The sequence below is a fragment of the Phaseolus vulgaris genome, chromosome 7 (assembly GCF_000499845.2).
Source record: "Phaseolus vulgaris cultivar G19833 chromosome 7, P. vulgaris v2.0, whole genome shotgun sequence".
In the NCBI taxonomy this organism is placed as follows: Eukaryota; Viridiplantae; Streptophyta; class Magnoliopsida; order Fabales; family Fabaceae; genus Phaseolus; species Phaseolus vulgaris.
In genome coordinates this window covers 22,334,109-22,357,082 of record NC_023753.2, presented here as the reverse complement: position 1 = coordinate 22,357,082, position 22,974 = coordinate 22,334,109, and the positions used below count along the sequence as shown (strand labels likewise).

Here is a 22,974-nt window from a genome sequence, read left to right as displayed (position 1 = left end):
TGGTCAGGGGATGCTTTATCTCTCAAGTCTTCATCATAGCTGAAAGAAAGTCTTTTGTCCAGGCAAACAATCTCAAGAAAACAGGAGATAACTGCAATGAACCCATCCTGAGGGCCCATCGCATGTCTTCTAAAGAAGCGAACTCAAACTCATAGAAACCCTTCCCAAAAGGAATGGCCTTCCACGGTCCAAGAGCCTTCCACACCAGCTGCAACTTTTTTAGTTAAATCAAGGTGTGTGAGAGGTTTATCCCCCTTAGATAGAATAATCCAACCATGTAAATGGGTCTTGAAATCCTCAAGACCACCCAAGTAATATGCCTCATTAACCCGGACAACAACCATGTGTCCCTTAATACAAGGAGTAGGTAGTTGGGACAAAGGAATGTCAAATGTATTTCCCAAAGTTTGACAAAAGTCTTCCTCTGACCTGACATAACAGACGCTTTCTTATTAGGGAACACTTCTCGATCCATCAAACAAGCCTATGGGATGAGGAAACTCATAGAGCCTTCCGCCATTTTCAAAGGCTAACAAGTTGTCGACCAGCCCACACCAGCCGCCACCATCCCACTGGACGCACCATCTAAAAATCTTGACTTTACCACAAATGTTGATAAAAATCGTGACTTTACCACAAATTAGAACTCGTTACATGAAAAAGGTGGAAATTTTGGTTGTGTGCAATAGAATTTCCAAGAAGAAATTGAAGGAAAGAATGCACCTTGAATGCAGATGTAGAGAGCCCCTATGCCACCACCAACATCTCGGTAGCCAGTCGTGTCGCCACCGACCAACACCCACGACCCCTGCACCACCACTGTCCACCACCAAGCTGGAGAATGAATAGTGACCCACACAAACCCTAGCCACACCAAAACTCTTCAGAGGAGAGAGAACCGAACAAAAATCTTATCACCAAAGAGATTTGTTCTTTGCGCTCAATCAAATAAAATTATATTTTCTTATGATGTTTACTAAATTGAAGCTATATTGTTTAATAATAAATTAACAAAATAGTCTCATTCATAATGAAAATGAAAATTCATATTTGATATTTTACAATAAAATAAATCTCATTTATTTTTATTAGAAACTTTTAATAGTTAAAAATAAACTTATATAACAATTAAAATTATTGATTGTAAATGTTAAACATATTTTTTTATATTCAAAGACACTTGTTCCCTGTTATTTTAGTTTGCAAAATACATAATACATATGGGAAATGTGTATTATATAATTAAAAATTCTCATAAATAAATAATTTTGAATATAAAAATTATGTTATAACTAAGGGCATGATAACTAAAAGGCATGACAACTAATTTATAAAGGTATAACTATATTTTAAATTATGATAAACTATTCATATAATTATAAAAAAAATTATTTTATTCATTGAAATTTTGAGACAACTATTGATATTTTTATTTAAAAAACACTTTTAACACCAAGATCCTTAAAACGTCATCATTATAAGAATAAAACATCTAAAGACGTTATGAGCTCTTTATTTTTATTAAATTTTAAGTTTCTTATTAATTTAGTGTATTTTCAATAATTTTTTATTAAAATTTGTTGCTTTGTTAGTAATTCAAAAATTTTATATTTTTTAATTGATTGTTTGTGTTTCGATTTTGCTCTCACGTTGTTGTTATTTTGCATTATATTGCTTGGGTGTTGAGTTCCTTATGAATAGACATTGATTGGCCGGCTGTTCTATATGAAGTTAACGGAACCTCTCTGGACTTTTCTTCCTTTCATGTTTAGCAGTTGATAAGTTCAAAGCTATTTAAACTGTTCAAAGCCAACTGATAGGAGGCAATGATAGTCACATCCAAAGCAAGACACTGTGGTGGCATTTCAATGGCTGCACGTTTTGTTGCTCCTCAGCTCAAACTTTCTATATGTGCAATTCTGGTGCTACCATTCTTGATCATAACAGCCACTGCTGCTGATATATTCCTTGATTGGCACGTTTCCACTGATTTCAATTTGAAGCCTGTTTCTACTGATCAACCAGTGGGGATTATAAATACCTTTCACCTATTCATCTTTTTATTTGTCTTACTCCTTGTTCACTAATATTGTTGCTCATATATTTGGCAGGTAATAACAATCAATGGCATGTTCCCGGGACCCCTTATAAACGCAACAACAAATGATAATATTCATGTCAATGTTTTCAATGGTTTAGATGATCCCTTGCTATTTACATGGTATGTTATTAATACTTTTCTCTTTCTTTATCTCGTCATATTAATGGCCTTGACAAATAATCAATAGTTATACTATTTGGAGTGGCATTAGAAAGCCACAGCTAAAGACCACTTCCAAGATTCATATATTTTGATTATTTTGGTATTGATTAGTTTTAGGAGGGAGGATATGGTTTAAATTTATGGAATTTTCATTTTGGTGTAGGAATGGCATACACCAAAGGTTAAATTCATGGCAAGATGGTGTTTCTGGCACAAACTGCCCCATTCCACCTGGCTGGAATTGGACTTATGATTTCCAAGCCAAAGACCAGATTGGCACATTCTCCTATTTTCCTTCCATCAATTTCCTTAAAGCTGGTGGAGGGTTTGGTCCAATTCGAGTCAACAATCGACCTGTGATAAGTGTTCCTTTTCCAAAACCAGAGACAGAATTTGATCTTCTGATTGGAGACTGGTACAGCACCAGCTACAAGGTAACTCGCTGTTTCCTTGCCTTTTGACCATCGACACTCACTTTTAAACATTGATATTATTATGCCTTTAGCAATTCCATGGAATGCTACTTCATTTCCTGATCTTTAATTTATTTATAGTTACTTATTTTGTATTTATGTTTGTTGCAATTTCTGAATATTATTTTGACCAGGATATTAGGTCCAGGTTGTATATGGGTAGGGCTCTTCCTCCTGATTGGATGCTAATAAATGGCAAAGGACCGTATATGAACAATTTTTCTGTGTCATATGAGTCTATCAATGTTACACAAGGTAAGAAGTGAATAAGAGAAAGTGCTAGAGACTCACTTTATGATCATGTTGTCTATTGACTTAACTCCTTTATGATGATGTGTCTCAGGAAAAACATATCTGCTTAGGATATCAAACGTAGGGACAACTTGGAGCTTCAATTTCAGGATTCAAAATCATCAAATGGTTTTGGTTGAAACTGAAGGTTCTTATGTCAATCAAATAGAGTTGGAGTCTCTTGATGTTCATGTAGGTCAATCCTATTCAGTGCTTGTCACAGCAAATCAAGATGCTGCTGATTACTACGTAGTGGCCTCTCCTAAAATGAGTAATGCCACAAATAATAACACTCTCGTTGGCGTTGCTGTGCTTCATTATAATAACTCTACCACACCAGCTAAGGGCTCTCTCCCAAGTGGTCCAGATCCCTTTGATGTGCAATTCTCCATCAACCAAGCAAAATCCATCAAGTAATTGCAGGCCATAAATGGTGCTCTGTATAGTGTACCTAAAACTTCCTGTGTTTGTTTGTTTGCTTTCTTATTGTCACCATACTATAATGTGAATGTTGGCAATATCAATAATGCCCCCGAACAGTTTTGAGCAGTTATGAAAACTAAGATCCTAGAGTCAATGTTTAGAACATATTAAAGCATTCACATTGTGGGTTTATTTGAATTGAAGGTGGAACCTGACCACTGGAGCTGCAAGGCCTAATCCTCAAGGAACGTTCAATGTATCAAATGTGACAATATCAGAGACTTTCATTCTAAACGCGTCTATAGCAACTATTGATGGGTTATCTCACTACACTGTCAACAATGTGTCTTACTTGACCCCAGATACTCCATTGAAGCTAGCTGATTACTTTTCCAATGGAACTGGAGTATATGAACTCGATGCTTTTTCTAAGAACAGTTCAAATGCTGAGGCCGTGCGTGGAGTTTTCGTTGCCAGTGCATTGCACAAAGGGTGGACGGAGATAGTGCTAAAAAACAATTTAGACATCATTGATACTTGGCATTTAGATGGATATAGCTTCTTTGTGGTCGGGTAAGTGTCTGCTTCATTTTGAAGGGTTTTAGTATAAAATGAGGTTTCATGTAGAAAAGTATGCATGGCAACATTTGACAGTGAGATGAGCATGAGCATTATTTTGTTGAATGTGATAAATAAGAAATACTTGTTTTTAGAATGGGGGAAGGAGAATGGAGTCGAGAATCACGGTCAAGTTATAATCTGTATGATCCTGTTGGTCGGTCGAGCGTACAAGTGTACCCTGGAGGGTGGAGTGCAGTGTATGTGTACCCTGACAACCCAGGAATGTGGAATCTGAGATCACAGAACTTGCAAAGCTGGTATTTGGGTGAAGAGCTCTATGTGAGAGTTTATGATCCTGATCCCAACCCTGCCAAAGAGAAGCCTCCTCCACCCAATCTCCTTCTATGTGGTCAGTACATGTTCAAACCTATTTTCTACTATTTTTTACCCTTCTTTACCAACTTTGTTTTTTGAATGGTGATTTGAAAAGATGGACTATTATGGCATTGATACCTTTCAATATTCACAGGCAAGTATCAACCCCCTGCTCCAACCCCTTCTCCAATCCCTTCTCCCTCAGTGCCCCCACCACCAAAAGCTCCATCATCCAAGGCATGTAATCTACACAAAACAAGGTATTAGCGCAGTTTGTGTTGTTACACCATTTATTCGAAATGCTAATAAACTTTTTGGTTGCTGTTTGTTATAAACTAATGCGTGTTCTTTCTGTAACTTCTCTGCAATAGGAATAATAGGTATCTGATTGCTATAATCACCACTGTCGTATGTTTCTTCCATATTGGTCTTCATTAATTAAGACGGTGCAGCAAGGAGATTGGAGATATGCACACCGGCACAAGGATACAATTCCTATTGTAACTTTTTTTCCTTTTTAGATTGGTCAATCATGAATGAAATGAATAGAAAACAGTATTGGTTCCTTATTACTATAGTCATGTTCTTGTTTATAAGTTTAAATATAAGCGGTTACAATTTGCAGTGCCATTTTTTGGCCACACTTTGGTGGACAAGTTTCTTAATGTATAGAATGATGGAAAATGATGCATGTTTTGAGTTGAACACCTAAGGCTGTCCCTATTGGGTACTATGCAATTTTTAACAAACTCATCACCAAAGAAATAACTTTAGGCAGTCAAAACAATTATTATGTTGAACATACCATACAACAGTAGGAGCAAGTGACTTGATTCTTCGTAGAATCTTTATTTAAATGGTGAGTCCCGATATTTGTACAACTGAAAAGTAGATGCGCCAACGTGGCAAAAAACAATAAATTTTAATTGTTTGTGGATCCAAGTAATTTGGTGGAATTGTTTGAAAATGTTTTAAATTTTTTGGTTTACGTTTTTATTCTAGTCTTTTCTTCTTCTGACTTTTCTCTTCCAAACTTTTTTTTCTCTTCCAGCTTTTCTTTCCGACTCTTTCTCTTTCAATTTCTTTTTGTAATTGTTAATATTTTCTTGTGTAGTGTAAGTTTGTTTTTTCTCCTATGTTGTCTATTGGTGTGGATTTGGTTTATCTGCGATGTGAGTTTCGTTCTTCGTTTGTCGGGGTTTTTGAAGTGAGAAGTAGTTTTCCATTTGTTTTGACCGTGGTTGGTGTAAATTAAAACATGATTAAACATGATTATGAACGCATATAATAATATTCTCATACAGATCTTATCATATCATGATTCTCACATATATCATACAATCAAGAAGGAATAGACACTTACTTTGATCCATGAGTGATCCTACTTGAGCAATTGCTTTATCTCCTTGATCCATGAGTGATCCTACTTGAGCAATTACTTTATCTCCTTTGTCTCAATCTATCTCTTAGCAATTCCGTTCTTGTCACATACTTTCGTGATGGTTAACCGTGAGACCACTATTATTTGCAGGGATGGAACCCTATAGCCTTTAGTTCCCAATCTCCATCAGATGTCAGTTTTCATTAGGTATATCATCAGATATATATTTCTCACCTTAACCAATGAGCCATTTATTCTATTATTATTATTAAATCATATTTGGGCCCAAAGTCCAAACTCTAAGTCATGTGAATCACTTTATAGAAATTAATTTACCTAATTTCTTACATTCTCTCACTTGACTCATATGAGTTATAATACTTTCATGATTTAATAATTACATAAATGCACATTTAAAAAGCCTTACATAAATTGGTTCTATCATTAATCAAAATCAAGGATACAGAAATAATAAGAGTCATGACGGTTACATGTCATTTCAATGGACACATTTCCTTCCATGTACTACTATATCACCATTTCTCCTTTATATGACTTTATAATGAGAAATCCATAATAGGTTCAAACATAATGTTATTTTCATCAATAACAACATAATTTGTTTTGCACAACATAATTTACATGCATATACATAAAGTAGAAAACATAAATTTCAGAAACTTTATTTATCAATGAGATCAGAGTGTCAAATAAGCATTAATAACAACATTCATCATTCACTAGTAAACATAATGCCCATATTTACAACATGACCAGTAAAGGTTTTGGGCGGTAACCCTTTTTGTTAAAGGTTCAACAATCATAAGATCAGTGTTAATATGTTCTATTGACACTCTATGTTTCTGAACTTCTTCTTTAACGGAAAAGTATTTCAATTCCATATGTTTAGCACCTTTGGAATACTTGTCGTTTTTAGAAAAGAAGACAGCTGCGGAGTTATCACAATAAATTCTCAGCGGCTTGGCAATACTATCAACAATTCCAAGTTTTGAAACAAAATTCCGCAACCAATTAGCTTGAACTGTGACCTCAAAGCATGCCACAAATTCAGCCTCCATGGTGGATGCAACAATGACTGTTTGCTTCGCACTTTTCTATGAAATCGCTCCTCCGGCTAAAAGATACACATAACCAAATGTAGATTTTCGTGTATCCACACAGCCAACAAAATCTGAATTTGTATATCCAATCACCTCAAGATGATCAGATCTTTTATAAGTAAGCATGTGATCCTTCGTTTCTTGCAAGTATCTTAAAACTTTCTTTGCTGCTTTCCAATGATCCAATCCTGGATTACTCTGGTATCTACCAAACATACCAACTGCAAAACTAATATCTGGTCGTGTACAAGTTTGAGCATACATTAAACTCCCAACAATAGATGCATAAGGTATATTCTCCATCTGTTTTCATTCCAAATCATTCTTTGGACATTGCATGAGACTAAATTTGTCTCCTTTCTGTATTGGAACAGGAGATGTTGAACATTTATCCATTCTGAATCTCTCTAAAACTTTATTAATATATGCTTTCTGAGATAAACCTAACATTCCTTGTGATCTATCACAGAATATTTCTATTCCTATCACATAGTATGCCTCACCCATATCTTTAATCTCAAAGTTATTAGAGAGAAACTTCTTAGTCTCACTTAATAGACCAAGATCATTAGTTGCAAGCAAGATATCATCAACATACAGAATCAAAAATATAAACTTGCTCCCACTGACCTTCAGATATATACACCGATCAACGATGTTTTCCTTAAATCCAAAGGACACAATAGTATCATTGAACTTAAGATACCATTGTCTAGAAGCCTGTTTAAGCCTGTATATTGATTTCTTAAGTTTACACACCATGTGTTCCTTTCCTTCTTCAATGAACCCCACTGGTTGGTCCATATAAACATCCTCTTCTAAATCCCCATTCAGAAAGGAAGTTTTGACATCCATCTGATGCAACTCAAGATCATAATGAGCTACTAATGGCATGATAATTCTAAAGGAATCTTTCTTAGAAACAGGTGAAAATGTTTTCTTATAATCAATGCCATCCTTTTGAGTAAAACCTTTGGCAACAAGTCAGGCCTTGTAACGTTCGATATTGCCATGAGAGTCACGTTTAGTCTTAAAGACCCATTTACACCCGACTCTCTTGCATCCTTCTGGCAATTCTATAAGGTCCCATACATTATTTTGTGCCATTGATTTAAGCTCATCTTTCATGGCATCTAACCACTTATCAGAATTATCAACATTGATGGCGTCTGAAAATGAAACTGGATCATTATCAATACCTAAGTCATTTTTTGACTCTTGTAGATAAACCACATAATCATTCGAAATAACAGACTTTCTTTCTCTTTGAGATCTTCTTAATACTATTTCTTGTGGTTGTTCTACTACAGGTTCATTGTTAACTTCATGATCATTAATTTGTTGTTCTTCTTCATCGTTGAGTGATTCAACTACATTAGGAACAACAATACTTGAAGTAGAGGTACTAGTTAAAGGAACTTGTACTCTAAGTTCCTTAATCTCTACATTTTGTGAAGTATCACTCCCACTGGTTTCACCATTTTCAATGAACCGTGCATTTCCATATTAAAAAATTCTTGTGCTATGGGTAGGACACTAAAACATATACCCTTTTGACTTTGCTGGATAACCAATGAAATATCCATTGATTGTTCTTGCATCCAATTTCTGTTCTTGCGGATTGTATATTCTAACTTCTGCCTGACATCCCCAAACATGCATGTGTCTCAAACTGGGTTTCCTTCCTGTCCACAATTCAAAAGGTGTCTTTTGAACTGCCTTACTAGGAACCCTGTTCAACAAATACATAGCAGTTTTTAAAGCATACATCCACAATGAAACAGGTACAGTTGACTTACTTAACATGCTCCTAACCATATCCATTAAGGTTTGATTACGCCTTTCTGAAACACCATTTTATTGTGGTGTACCTGGCATTGTGTATTGAGCACAAATACCACGTCTCTCAAGGAACTTAGCAAACAGACCAGGGTGTTGTCAACTTTCATCATACTTTCCATAATATTCACCACCTCTATATGACTTGACAATTTTCACCTTTCTGTCTAATTGCCTTTCCACTTCATTTATATAAACTTCCAAGGTATTTACTGCTTGCGATTTTTCATGCAGTAAATAGACATAACCATAACGTGAAAAATCATCAATAAAGGTGATAAAATACCTTTCTTTATTGAAAGAATTTACATAAAAAGGTCCACAAATATCAGTGTGTATAATTTCAAGAAGCTGAGTACTTCTTGTGGCTCCCTTCTTTGTGTGTTTTGTTTGTTTGCCTTTAATACAATCCACACATACACTCACAGTAAAATCCAAACTTGGAAGTATTTCATTCTTTACCAATCTTTCCATCCTTTCTTTGGAAATATGTCCCAAACGTTTGTGCCACAAGAAAACAGAACATTCATTCACTAAACTATGTTTAATGTCAACATTATGATGCGAGGTCATAAGAGTTTCAACATATAGATTATCGAGATTCAATCTATATAATCCATCATAAAGAGTACCAGATCCAATCAAATAGGTACGCTGATATACACTGAAACATCCATTCCCAAATTTAAAAGAGACAATGAAACTAAATTCCTAGATATACTAGGTATATAAAAAGTATCCATCAAGTCTAAATAAAATCCAGCGTCGAAGATTAAACGATAAGTCCCGACTACTTCCACTGGAACCTTCTCTCTATTCCCCATGAAGACAAACTTTTCATTTGGCTTTATGGTTCGGGTTGAAATGAATCCTTGCATCATGTTAGAAACATGAGTTGTGCATCCAGAATCAATCCACCAAGAATTATGTGGAACTTCAGTTAAGTTTGATTCGAAACATACATAATAAGTATTCATGGTGGTTGATGTACTTATTAATGTCTCAACAAGAGACTTTATCATCTTTTGGGAGCGCTCTTCCACAAATTTCATAAATTCTTTTGCATTCTCGGTTTTGGAAAGAGCATACTTAATATTGTTTGTTATGCTCATTTGCATAAACATCAGGCTAAGTCTATTTGACTTTTCCCAAGCCCTATAAATGAGCTTTATCCTCATTGCTACTATCATCAGTAATAGCAGCATGTTTCTCGATTCGAATGGCCAAATCAAGATCCAATACACCTAAGTGAAATTGGACTTTTTCACTCCAGTCAGAAAAATTTAGACCATTAAAGACTGGAACAAACGTAGCTTGCGAATGTAAGGCTACAGGAACATATACTTTATCCACACATGCTTAACATTAATACTTTGAGTCATAAACTAAATATACAATACAAATTCAGGAAACATTCTATGTATACTAATGTTCTCCTTTGGGAGATTCATTAATACAGAAAACATAATGTAGCTAATAGTATTAACTTTATTTGGCAAGATATATGCATTAACTAGAAACACTTGTTATCTTTGGATATACAAGCAAAACTAATAACACATACTCACTACCAACAATCATATCCATTAATTATAAGGACAACTAATCAACCTTTGGGTGATCCAAAAAATGTCTTATAATAATGAATTTTCATTTGCCCATATTTAAATAATTTAGCATCCATTCTATAGGTAATTGAAATAAAATTTATCAGTAATTTGAAATTAAATAAAACTTAAAGATTTTATCACTTTAGTGATTAACAAATCTATCATACAAATAACTCCATAAATTATATCATTAATTGAAATAAAATTCATCCATAATTTAGAATTAAATAAAACCTAAAGATTTGATCACTTTGGTGATTACAAATCTATCATACAAATAATTCCAAAAATTATATCATTAATTGAAATAAAATTCATCCATAATTTAGAATTAAATAAAACATAAAGATTTGATCACTTTGGTGATTACAAATATATCATACAAATAATTCCAAAAATTTATATCATTAATTGAAATAAAATTTCATCCATAATTTAGAATTAAATAAAACATAAAGATTTGATCACTTTGGCGATTAAAAATCTATCTACAAATAATTCAAAAAATTACATCATTAATTGAAATAAAATTCATCCATAATTTGGAATTAAATAAAACATAAAGATTTGATCACTTTGGTGATTACAGATTCATCATACAAGTAATTCCAAAAATTATATCATTAAAAATTAATACATAAAGCGGAAAAATTAATTTTCCATTCCTCACTTTCAATCAATTAATTAAAATTTAATATAATTCGAATTGAATTAATTATAATAATAACATAATAAAATTTGAATTAAAAACTTTAATTAAAATTTAATTTAATGCAAATTAAATTACATTAAAAATTAATACATAAAGTGGAAAAAAATAATTTTCCATTCCTCACTTTAATTAAAATTTTAATTGAAATCATTAATAAAATAAATGAGGTAAGGAAATTAATTCATAAGTTTCAGTAATTGAATTAAAAATAAAATAACATAAGATGAATGAATGACATAAGGTGCAGGAATGAATTCATTGCTATTCATAAATTGAATTCAACATTATATTATAATTTAATCTAAAGTGCAGGAAGAAACAATTCATGTTTTTCATTAATTTATATTATATTATAATTCCATAATCAGAAATTGAATCCACATCATCATCTTCCTTACGCCTTTCTTTCCGAAAGGTTCCTACCACCATCACAACACTGCCACCGTGCAAACAAGGTTCACGGGAGCGGCGAAGGCTTGCGGTCCCACTAATAGGTTCATAGGGTTTTTAACACCGTTAATGGTGTTGGGTGCAGGAAGATTAGGGTTATGTTAATGGAAACCTTAATCCATAAACCCTAATTTTAAAATTAGGGTTCTTTGATTTTTGATGGTTTAGGACAATTATAAATCTATTATAGAGGAATGCAAACCTTAATCTATAAATCCTAATTTTAAAATTAGAGTTATTAAATTGGGAATATTTTAAAATTAGGGTTCTTTGATTTTGGAAAAGCATTAATGGAGAATCACAACATGAGCAACGAGGCTCTGATACCACATGTAAATTAAAACATGATTAAACATGATTATGAACGCATACAATAATATTCTCATACAAATCTTATCATATCATGATTCTCACATATATCCATACAATCAAGAAGGAATAGGCACTTACCTTGATCCATGAGTGATCCTACTTGAGCAATTACTTTATCTCCTTTGTCACAATCTATCTCTTAGCAATTCCGTTCTTGTCACACACTTTCGTGATGGTTAATAGTGAGACAACTATTATTTGCAGAGACAGAACCTTATAGCCTTTAGTTCCCAATCTCCATCAGATGTCAGTTTTCATTAGGTATATCATCATATATATATTTCTCACGTTAACCAATGGACCCTTTATTCTATTATTATTATTAAATCATATTTGGGCCCAAAGCCCAAACTCTAAGTCATGTGAGTCACTTTATAAAAATTAATTTACATAATTTCTTACAGTTGGGTGACGCGGTGGTATTACATTGGAAGTGACATAGCTCGTTTCACCAAAGACAATACATTTTTCCTTCATTAGTTTATTTTTGAAAGATTGATGTTGTTTAATTTATTTTTTGTGTGATGAATAATGTAAAGTTTGTCCCTGTTATTTTTCATGGGAAGACCCCTGTAACAATATATGGTGACCCAAAGTGAAATTCTTGCACACACACATTTACAAAATACATTTTTTTCATTGGTTTATTTTTAAAGATTAATGTCGTTTAATTTTTGTTGGATGATGAATAATGTAAAGTTTATGTCTGTTATTTGCCATGTGGTAACCCCCATGGAACAACATGTGCTGATCGAAAATGAAATTCTTGTAGGAGTGGCAATGCGGACTGGCCCACCCCACGTTTGGCTCACCGTCGTTTGACCCGCCCAGCGCTAGGATTGTGGGCTCATTTCATTGGCCCACCCCGCATAACAAGTAAGCCGCAGGCCTACGGTCCAACCCTAATAAGAGTTTTTGTTTTCAAAAATTAAAATTCCATTAATTATAAAAATACTTATTTCTACTATTGAAAAATAAAAATTTTATCCTTGTTTTAATTCATTTAGTTAAGATAAAAATATAAATTCAAGTATGAGAGTTGCTAGAAGACTTGATTAAAAATAACTAAAGTTTACTTTACATCTATTTTTTCCTATATATGTGTGTAAATGTATAAGAGTATCTTATCAAAGTTTTGCTATAAAATATTTTAATGAAGATGACTAATTTTTTAACTATCCTATTGAAACTCTTCTTTATATATTTTTTTACTAACAAATTTTAAATATAAGACTTTACTTAAAACTAATTCCATTGTCACTCTTAATACTAAATCTTTTAGATGATTAAATATAAACATTACTTTTTTTAGTACATCAAATTCAATTTTTTTACAATAAAATAAAATAAAGGCCACATTACAATAATGGAAGAATGGGGTATGTTTTTTTTACTGAAAAATTAAATAATTATTTATTTATTTACACGGGCCAATGGCCAACCCACCCCGCCCCACATCGGTGTTAGCCCGCGCGGGCTGCAGGTTATGCGGGGCGGGCCAAAGCGGGTCAGCAGGCTAGATTAGTGAGTCCGCCCCACAATTTTTGGTGGCGGGTCGCGAGCCGGCTCAAATAGCCCGCCCCGCATTGCCACCCCTACATTCTTGCACACATACATTTATAGAATACACTTTTTCTTTATTGATTTATTTTTTAAAGATTGATGTTATTTAATATTTTTTGGGTGATGAACGATGTAAAGTTTGTACCTGTTATTTGCCATGTGGTGACCTCTGTAACAATATATGGTGACCTAAAGTGAAACTCTTAGGTGGTTCTCTTCTTCACTTTCATCACTTGAATCTTGTTTGTTTTTATGCTTGCCAGATTTCAAGGCAATGCTTCTCACATGCTTGTCTTCACTTTCTTGAACATTGAGTCTATTCATTTCTAACTCATGTTCTCTAAGCTTACCAAACAAAGAGGTCGTTGTCACGTATGTCAAATCTTTTGATTCACAAATTGTTGTCACCTTAGGTTGCCAAGATCTATCAAGACACTTGAGGATCTTGATGTTAAGTTCCTCTTTATCAAAGGTTTTCCCAAGGCTCATAAGGTGGTTGATGATGTGAGTGAACCTCTTTTGTACTTCAACAATTGACTCGCCCTTAAGCATTTTAAACATTTCATATTCCTGAATTAGAGTATGCTTTCTAGCTCTTTTCACATCATTGGTTCCTTCATGAGTCACCTCCAAAGTGTCCCACATCTCCTTGGTCGATGAGCATTGAGAAATCCTGAAAAATTCATCTGAATTCAAGGCAGATGTTATAATGTTCTTAGCAATACAATCAAATTTGGCCTTCTTGTTTTCAAAATCAGTCCATTGGGACCAAGGTTTTTCAATGGAAGATCCATATTTTTCAAATTTGGGAATAAAAGGACCATTTTCAATTTCATCCCAAATTCCTTTATCAAGAGATTCAACAAGATTTTCATTCTAACTTTCGAGAATTGATAATTCAAACCACATAGTAGAGGTGGTCTGTTAATTGAAGCACCCTCTCCAAAAGGTAGTTTTTCAGCCATTGAAAAAGGAATTTAGGATCAAACTTGAGTATTTTTCAAGTACCAAGCTCTGATACCAATTGTTAGAATATATGGCCTTAAACAAGAGGGGGGTGAATTGTTTAAAGGGTGTTTTCGAAAACTTTTTCAGCTAGAATGAAATTCGTTGCAAGAAACCAGATTAGGAATTCAGTTAGCCAAGAAACAAAGCACAAAACAGCAAAGCACCAGAAAAACAATCAGTTGTTTCTTCGAAACAATCTGTTGTTTATACTAGCAAATCAACAACAACTGAATTTAAATGAGTTTAAGGGAAGAAAGAGATACACAAATAGTTTATATTGGTTTACTCTTAAACCAAGAGATACATCCAGTCCCCAAAATCCACTGGGCAATCCACTACGCAATCAAATACAGATTACACACAAAACTACCAAAGAAGTGACCTTGAACCCCTCAAGAAACACACTTCCTTTGGCTCAGCACACACCATGAATGTTGATCTTGACAACCTCAAGAGCACACAACACTCCTTGGTTTACAACACCAGAATTTACAAAGTGTTCAGAACGAATTACACTTGTTACAGAATGAACTGAAATCAATACAGATATAATCCTATTCCACTCTCTCTTAAGAAAACTAAAGCTGAATAGTGAAAGTTCAAATCTTGAAAGCAATCTCTGAAAAACTCAAATATGTTTTTCTTTTTCCTTGTTTTTTATAAAACATAAACAAACTATTTATAGCTTTCAAAGATTGGTCAAAGCATTTAAAACAGGGGCACATTTAGTTTGAAAAGCATTTAAAGCACACTCAACTAACAAAACAGATTTTGTTCGGATTTTCAAACAAACAATCGATTGAAAGCACGAAACAATCGATTGTTTTGGTTTGACAGCAAGTCAACCAACCAAAACAGTTTTCAACCTTTTCAAAAACACCTAAGAGTAAAACAATCGGTTGTTTCGACAAAACAACAGGTTGTTTTTCCCTTAGTTTGAAAAACAGTTTAAACTTAAAAGATTTGAAAACACTTTAGCTTTAGATTCAACAAAGAGTGGATTACACAGATAAACTACCTAGATCCTACTCTAAACACAGCAGCAACTTCAGCCTACACTAGGATTTGGATTCTTCAAAGCTTTTGATTACACTTGATTCAACAACCCACATGGAATGGGTGGGTTGTATTGTATGAAAGTTTTGTGACCGCATTCAATATTTTTTGTAACATGAATGTACATATTTATCCCTAAAAAATATATTTTGTAGGAAATACTATTTTTTCCCTTATTTCGGAAACTGTTAGTATAATACTTATTTTAGAAATAACAATGCATAAGGTATTTCTAAATCCCAAAATTACATTTTGGACTGTATAGTAAGAAAGTCATATGGAGTTTACAATGACATATTAAAAATATTATAAATAATTAAGAAAATGAAAACCTTAAAATATAATCATAAGCAATAGTGTATGGGTGCCATTTTGCTCATACTAAATTTAGTGGCTCAGACCAGCAATGTACTGGTGTAGTTTAACTCACTAAATTTAGTGGCTTGAATGAAATTGGATCAGTAGTGTAGGGGTTCATTTTGGTTCAGATCAGTAGTGTACTAATGCAGTTTAGCTCACATTGTTCATAAAATTTATCATAGGTCACTACATTTGTCTTCAGAGGTTACCACTTATTCCCTAGTCACCATTAATGCTATTTTGGATTAGAGTGTGGGGGGCAGTGGAAAGTTGAAGGTGTGAGAGAGTGGAAGTGTGAAGATTTGAGAAGAAAGTGTGAAGAAAGTTGAGGTTGTTTGGATTGGGGTATCTTAGAGTGGATGTGTGAGGAAAATTTATTGAAATACATGAGAAATGTGATGGTTGTAAGAGTATTTTATATTATTTTGAATAGTGTAAATTGTAAGCGTACAAATTTACCCTTGTATATAAAAAAATAATTAATGATTAATTTTCTGCATATTTTAGTTAATTAAAATAATTTAAAGTTTCATTTATAAATAAAAGAAAAAAATGTAAAAATCAAAGAAATAATTAAATATAACTTTAAATTTAAGTATAATTTTATTAATTTAGTTACTTGAGTTAATTTATTTAGATAATTTTAATGTTATTTATGATTCTTTAAATTATGTTATGATATATATATATATATATATATATATATATTTACAAAAATTTTATTAATAATGATTTTCATTATTATCATTAACAAAATCAATATATTTTAAAAAGTAAATGCATATTTAAAACATAGCATGAATATTAAGTAGTTGTCAAAATATATAATATAAAGTCATTACATTTGATCCAGAAAGAGATAAAGACATGTTAATTTGTTTGTAATTTTGAAATTATGTAAAAATGAATAACATAATAATGTTAATTAGAAAAAAGAAAACACATCCCCACTAATAACATTTTAATCCTTCTTATGAAAACCTTCAAACGGTTTTCTAGAAGACATATCTGCCTCCGTTGTCTGACAATAATTGCATCTTTTTCATCGGCAACGTCTTCAATGCACCATTTGAAAAAATACAGTCTAGGACCATGCCACTTGTAATCTGTTTTGAAGAAAAGAATAAAATAGAAGAATCAATAAGTTTAAAATAGCATTCTTAAGTTTGTATAAAACCTAATTCAATAAATTTTACCTTGTACTTGGGACAACCCCAAAATTGTTTTCCAGTATTTTTTTTCTATTGTTGTTCTCAAAACATCAAACTCTCCACAATCAAAAATAGGAGAAACAAAGGCACTTGTGCTCCCAGTAGCATGGGTAAAAGTACCACGTTTTTGCACACCACACCCGGTACAACTAGACGACGAAGTGTTGTGATATGCAAACATTGAAGACCACTTAACCAATGCTCTTGAACTTCTGTATTAGGTCATGGAGCCCAAATTTGATTTATGCATAATAGAAAAAAAAATGTTATAAAAGTTGCATTGAAAATAATATCATTATCTAAATAAGTACCATGAAATCTACCATAAAAACTTAATATTAAATAACAATTTGTCAATGTTCAACGACAAAAATAACAATAACAATTCATTAATGTTCAACATGAAAAATAGAAATAAAAATAATAATGATAATAACATAATGATAAGACAATCAATGACCTTGATGACGCCGAATGTCAGTTAGAGTATCCTCAATTCGGTCCATCCTTTGATCAACCTTGTCAAACCGGGTATTCATGTTTTCTATTCCGGCCAAAATTTGGGTTAACAATTCGGTTTGATTAATGATTGCGGGCTCAGGTTGACCACCTTGAACATCTTCTTGTGCCTATTCTCTTCATCATCTCCTTCGTTTTCCTGGTGCGGCCTACCAAAATGCCATACACCATTGACCTGGAATATATTTAATTTGGTCATACTCTTTTTCCTAAAGTAATGATTCCATCCTAGCATTATTGCTTGCACATTTGACAATTCGAAGCCATACACCTGCAAGACCCGTGTTATTAAAATTTCATATTGTAGAGGCATGTTGTTATCCCGACATTTGATCATGTGTTGCATGATGTAATGAGGCCAATTAATCATTACATTATTTTTTATTAACCACAACATGAAAATATGTTCATTCAATAGTTGTGTCAAGTTGTTGCCATGAGGGCACAAGATATGCACCCATGTGTAATGTAATAGTTAGTCATTCATTTTTAGACTACCGACATTTCTTACATTTTTACCTTGAACATTTTCATGAATCATGGATGATAATGCTAGTGCTTGATCAAAATTCACTTCCTCGGGGATTGTCCTAGGGGTTAACTTAACACTGTCATATCTGAGATTGACAATGTTCATCCAATCCAATTGATTAATATGTATATGCCTTCCACAAATCTCAATGGCAAGGTGACCAATAGTGTGATCTTTACATTCGTATAAAATAATCTTACCATGTCGTCATAATATGAAAGTTTCATTCCAAGGAAAGGTTATAAACCTTGGAAATTCAAAAGGTTTTAGAATTCAAACCCTAGAGTAGCAAAAAATGGAGAATGCATAACTTTTACCCTTATGGGTTTTGTGGCATTTCTGAGATGATGATGCCATGTATAATGCAATTACTACGATATATATAAAAAAATGTTCATGACATCAAATATCAAACTAAATTATAAGTAAACGAAAGTTAACATAATATGATAAACAAAATAGAAGGTGTTATCAAACACAATAGTACAACTTCATAAAGAAAATATTACATGTCCAATGAAAACATAATACTAAAAGTCCTCAACTAGAATACTACAAGTTTTTATCATAATTGTCCAATAAGAAACATACACACAAAAATTACACAAGTCAAATGAAATAAAAGGACAACATGTAATTGAAAGACATGAAGGTAAAGCGGACGCAGAGATATGAAATCAACGCCTAGTCATAAATGCAAACAACTTTGTCTTGCGACGCTCGTATGACATCCCAAATAGTTACTTAACTCTTCCTGGATGCTCACATAAAAACTCGTAACATTGATCCATGACGTGTTCATCCTGAATGTTATGCTCCAAAAGCATTACCCAAATATCAGACTCGAAGTACTGATACGATGCATGGTGACGATGATGGTGTACATGCTCAACATATAAGTCATTTTTTTATCTAATTTTCCGCAATTATATCTTGTGTTGCGGTTGCTTGTGCACGAGCAATGTCAACCAACTCAGAGGCATTCTAATTTCCATCCTTCATTGACGAAAGTTGGATATTTGTATTCAACAAAGCAAAATGTTCATCAATTCCATCCATGGTGTGCCTTTTTCTTTTTGATCCTTGAGATGGGGTTGTGCCCGCAGAAGGCATAGAATGAGTATTTGAGGGAGTGTCAGAATGAGTGTCACTTGATTGAATATGAGAATCAAGTGATCGTGGGACGTTGTCATCTGCCTCTTCAAAGTTGGGTTGCTCGGGTATATAATCCATATTATTATCGTCAAGGTTGACACTGAAATTACTTATGTCAGGAGGTGAATTGATGTCACGGGTTGTCCTGACCCGACTTCTGGTGGCTCTGTCATTTTCATTAGGTTATAATGGCGAATGGGATTGACACGCCTACATAGATGTGATATATTAGTACATTATGACCAAATGTGCAGTCAAATCTATTTGTTGTAAAATATACTTATCATCGTACCTTGATCCAGTCATTCCAAACTTCGTCCTCTGCTTCAAAACAGAGGGTGGTCTGGTTCCATGCGAAACCACTCAATCCATCGAACAAATCATGCACTTCCCCCCACTTGTCCTTCAGGCTTTTTTGACGATTTTTTACATGGTTTTTCTTAATAGCCGATAATGCAGCCTCGTGTAGAGCCATAACAATAACAATGTTAGTATATCCTTGAGTGGTCCAACTATCATCAATTCTGCATCCTCGACGTACCTCTTCAATCATTGCATTTAGCATAATTAGGTCCATCTCTGTCATCCACTTAGCCAACTCTCGATAACCACCTGATGAATCTGGTGCAACATTCTTCCAGCAATCCATATAATTTACTTAAATAAAGTTAGGATGACAAACATTGGAATAAAGGAGAAAATATATTATGTCATCAAATTAATTGTTTACATAATCTTGCCTCATTTTGTTTGGTATAGTATCAATAATATGACACCATAGCCTATAATCATGCTCCCGAGCATGGGTAGGGATAGGTTGTACATCTTTTTGTAACAATTCATGGTCTACTTCTTCAATCAAAGACTTGTTAGAAAAGATGGCTTTAAACTAGATGGATGTGAATTGTTTAAAGAGGGATTTCGCAAAATTTTCAAAATAGAATGAATTTATCTCAGGAACCAATTGATTCATCAATTCAGTTAGCCAAAACAGCAAGCAAAAGCTATAGTACCAGAAAAACAATCGGTTGTTTCGTACAAACAATCGGTTGTTTATACCAGCAAACAACAAATAAACTGAATTTAAAGAGTTAGAGATAGAGAGATTGTACACAGTTATTTATACTGGTTCACTCCAAATCAAAGCTACATCCAGTCTTCTCAGAAACCCTGAGGATATCCACTAAGCAATCACCACTTGATCACTTACACCACAACCAAGAAAATGACCTTGAACACCTCAAGAAACACACTCTCCTTGGCCAACACTAAGATTGTTGATCTTGAACACCTCAAGAACACACAGCCAATCTCAGCAAACACAAAAAACGAATTGTTTAACAGAGTACAAGGATTACACTTGTTACAGAATATAATCTGAAATCAATACAAGCAGAATCCTATTCCAACACTTTGATCAATCACAAACTCTTAGCAATCTCAGCACTTTGAAAAACTCTTAGAAAAACTTTGTCAAAAAATTCTTTATTGTCAAATCTGTTTTTCTGAATTTATTCAAAGATGTAGTTTGTTATCAAATCTTAACAAACTCTTAAATTGCATTAAAAGATCGGTCAAAGCATTTAATGACTGGAGCGTAAGCAGTTAAAACATTTAAAGCTCAGTCAAAGAGAAAACAGTTTTTCTGTTATGGTCCCAAAACAAACAATCGGTTGTTTCCTCAAATCAATCGGTTGTTTTGGTACTTAACAGTTCAACCATTCAAAACAGTTTTCAATCTTTTTCTCAAAAACACCTAAGTATAAACAATCGGTTGTTTCGACAAAACAATCAGTTGTTTTAACTTAGTTTGAAAACATTTTACTTTCACAAAGATTGAGAATGCTAATGCTTTAGATTTAATCATAGGGTGGATTACAACATATAAAATACCCCAGAACAAAGCTTAAACCAGCACAGCAACATCAAACATAGTACAGGCTTCAACATCCTTCAAAGGATTTGGATTCTTCAAAACTTGAACACCACTTGGTTCAACAAGACTCATAATTGTTGACCCCGCGATATGCAGAATACAACAAGCTAAAACAATTTTTGTCATAGTATCAACATCATAATATGGCTCAGTCCCACTGACTATAGTTGGAAATCGTTTCTTTATCACCCTAAAAGTTCTCCCAATTACATTTCTAAGTGATGAATGTCGAAGATTAAACAACTCTTTAGCATTTTGTGACCCTCTTCGCAAATATTCTTTCAAATGGTATATAACCCCGCGATAAGGTGTTACTATATTTGGTTTTAACATAAAACCTGCATCACCAATATAGTATTTTCCTACAAAGATTGAAAACTACATTAGTATATACTATTATAACCTATTTATTGTTTTGCACACACAATCCACTAAAACTAACCTTCCGAAATAACCAAAGGATTGTCTCGTACCAAAGCATCTTTCAATATCCTTGAATCGGAGGCAGTTCCTTCCCAACCACCCAGGACATATGTAAACTTCATGTCAAAGTCACAACCTGCAAATATGTTTTGGGTTGGCCAATCTTTTCTCCCTCGAAAACGAGATGCATCAACACGTGCAACCTTAACACGTACATAAGTCTCATCTATGGCCCCTAAACAATCCTAATGTAAATCAAATTTCATAACTTTAATTAAACACAAAATAAATAAAACATTATATATAATTTAAAATAATGTGTTCATAAACAAACCTTAAAGTAGTGGTAAAATCGACTGTTATTAAGGATGTGCGGTTCTACAACCGTTCCATTTGGTTGAATTAAGAATTCCCCCTCCAACCTTAAAATTGTACTCAAAATATTATGAAAGTGACGGGAAATTGTTTCTCCAAACCGATGGAAAAAAATGACACACTTCAATTCTTCACATTATGCCCAATAATTTGTAGAAATTTCGCAACTTGTTCTTCCACGGTTGATCGATATGCATCTTTAACAAGTCCAGTTCCTCGTATTTGTTGACATAATTGAAGGAAAGCTTTTGGTCCCATGTGGATAATATCATGACATTGTTCAGTGTGAATCAAGTACTGCATCAATTCTTGTCTGCGACGCTCTTTTTGTGGTTGGAACTCACTCATATTGTTTCTAGTACGCACCGTGCGTAACAAATTCAATCCAAAAGCAATCATACAAAAGATCATCACTGATGCACCTTCAGTATTATTTTTAATTTGTTGTTGGATTTGTGAAATTAAATTCATGTTTATCGCAACAAGATCGTCATAATTGCAATCGTTTCCTCAAAATGTACTATCTCTGCCTCGTTATAATGCCTTGTCAAATTGATAATGTTATCCATGTAATGTTTAACTTTCATCCAAGACCATGATTACAGGTAAGTGTCAATACAACATACCGAATGCGTTTACCGTTTTGGTGTAAAACTACATCGATACAGTGACCCTAAAACCTAATTTTAATTAATTATAATAAAAAATTTATTATAAATGACTCTATAATTTTATTTCTGTAATATAACAAAAATGACATAAATATATACAAAAATTCAATTTTTTAATATTATAATTTAATCAAAGAACAAATAAATATAAACAAACAAAATTAACAATTACATAAAATTAAATAACTATAATAACAATAATAAATATTTACAAATATTCAAATATCAAATATTCATGTAAAATGTAAAATGTAAAAGGAAAATCCGTAAACATTAAAATTTCTATTTCCATTA

The 22,974-nt window shown here is 33.2% G+C and overlaps 2 protein-coding genes across 2 annotated transcripts; one reads left to right on the top strand and one right to left on the bottom strand.

The window, feature by feature from the left end:
• Nucleotides 1–1,868: 1,868 nt before the first annotated feature.
• Nucleotides 1,869–4,992, top strand: LOC137828457 (monocopper oxidase-like protein SKU5). The gene is made up of 9 exons (XM_068635046.1): nt 1,869–2,024; nt 2,112–2,221; nt 2,427–2,697; nt 2,871–2,991; nt 3,080–3,440; nt 3,655–4,023; nt 4,164–4,420; nt 4,541–4,646; nt 4,767–4,992. The coding sequence occupies exons 1-9, from the start codon at nt 1,869–1,871 to the stop codon at nt 4,822–4,824; spliced, it is 1,809 nt and encodes a 602-aa protein (XP_068491147.1). The 3' UTR covers nt 4,825–4,992.
• A 16,189-nt stretch (nt 4,993–21,181) lies between these two features.
• LOC137829267 (protein ALP1-like) lies at nt 21,182–22,267 on the bottom strand. Its single transcript, XM_068636067.1, has 4 exons — nt 22,152–22,267; nt 21,969–22,056; nt 21,654–21,879; nt 21,182–21,549 (listed from the first exon to the last, which is right to left on the bottom strand). Exons 1-4 carry the CDS (start codon nt 22,265–22,267, stop codon nt 21,182–21,184), a joined length of 798 nt encoding a protein of 265 aa, XP_068492168.1.
• Nucleotides 22,268–22,974: the final 707 nt, after the last annotated feature.

Excerpts from the sequence above, each read along its gene's own strand:
- LOC137829267 (XM_068636067.1), bottom strand. The coding sequence starts at position 22,267 with ATGGGACCAAAAGCTTTCCTTCAATTATGTCAACAAATACGAGGAACT. Across the intron at positions 22,057-22,151 it reads AAATTTCTACAAATTATTGG|GTTGGAGGGGGAATTCTTAA; the intron begins GCATAATGTGAA and ends TACAATTTTAAG. Across the intron at positions 21,880-21,968 it reads GATTTTACCACTACTTTAAG|GATTGTTTAGGGGCCATAGA; the intron begins GTTTGTTTATGA and ends GATTTACATTAG.
- LOC137828457 (XM_068635046.1), top strand. The coding sequence starts at position 1,869 with ATGGCTGCACGTTTTGTTGCTCCTCAGCTCAAACTTTCTATATGTGCA. Across the intron at positions 2,025-2,111 it reads CTGTTTCTACTGATCAACCA|GTAATAACAATCAATGGCAT; the intron begins GTGGGGATTATA and ends TATATTTGGCAG. Across the intron at positions 2,222-2,426 it reads GATCCCTTGCTATTTACATG|GAATGGCATACACCAAAGGT; the intron begins GTATGTTATTAA and ends ATTTTGGTGTAG.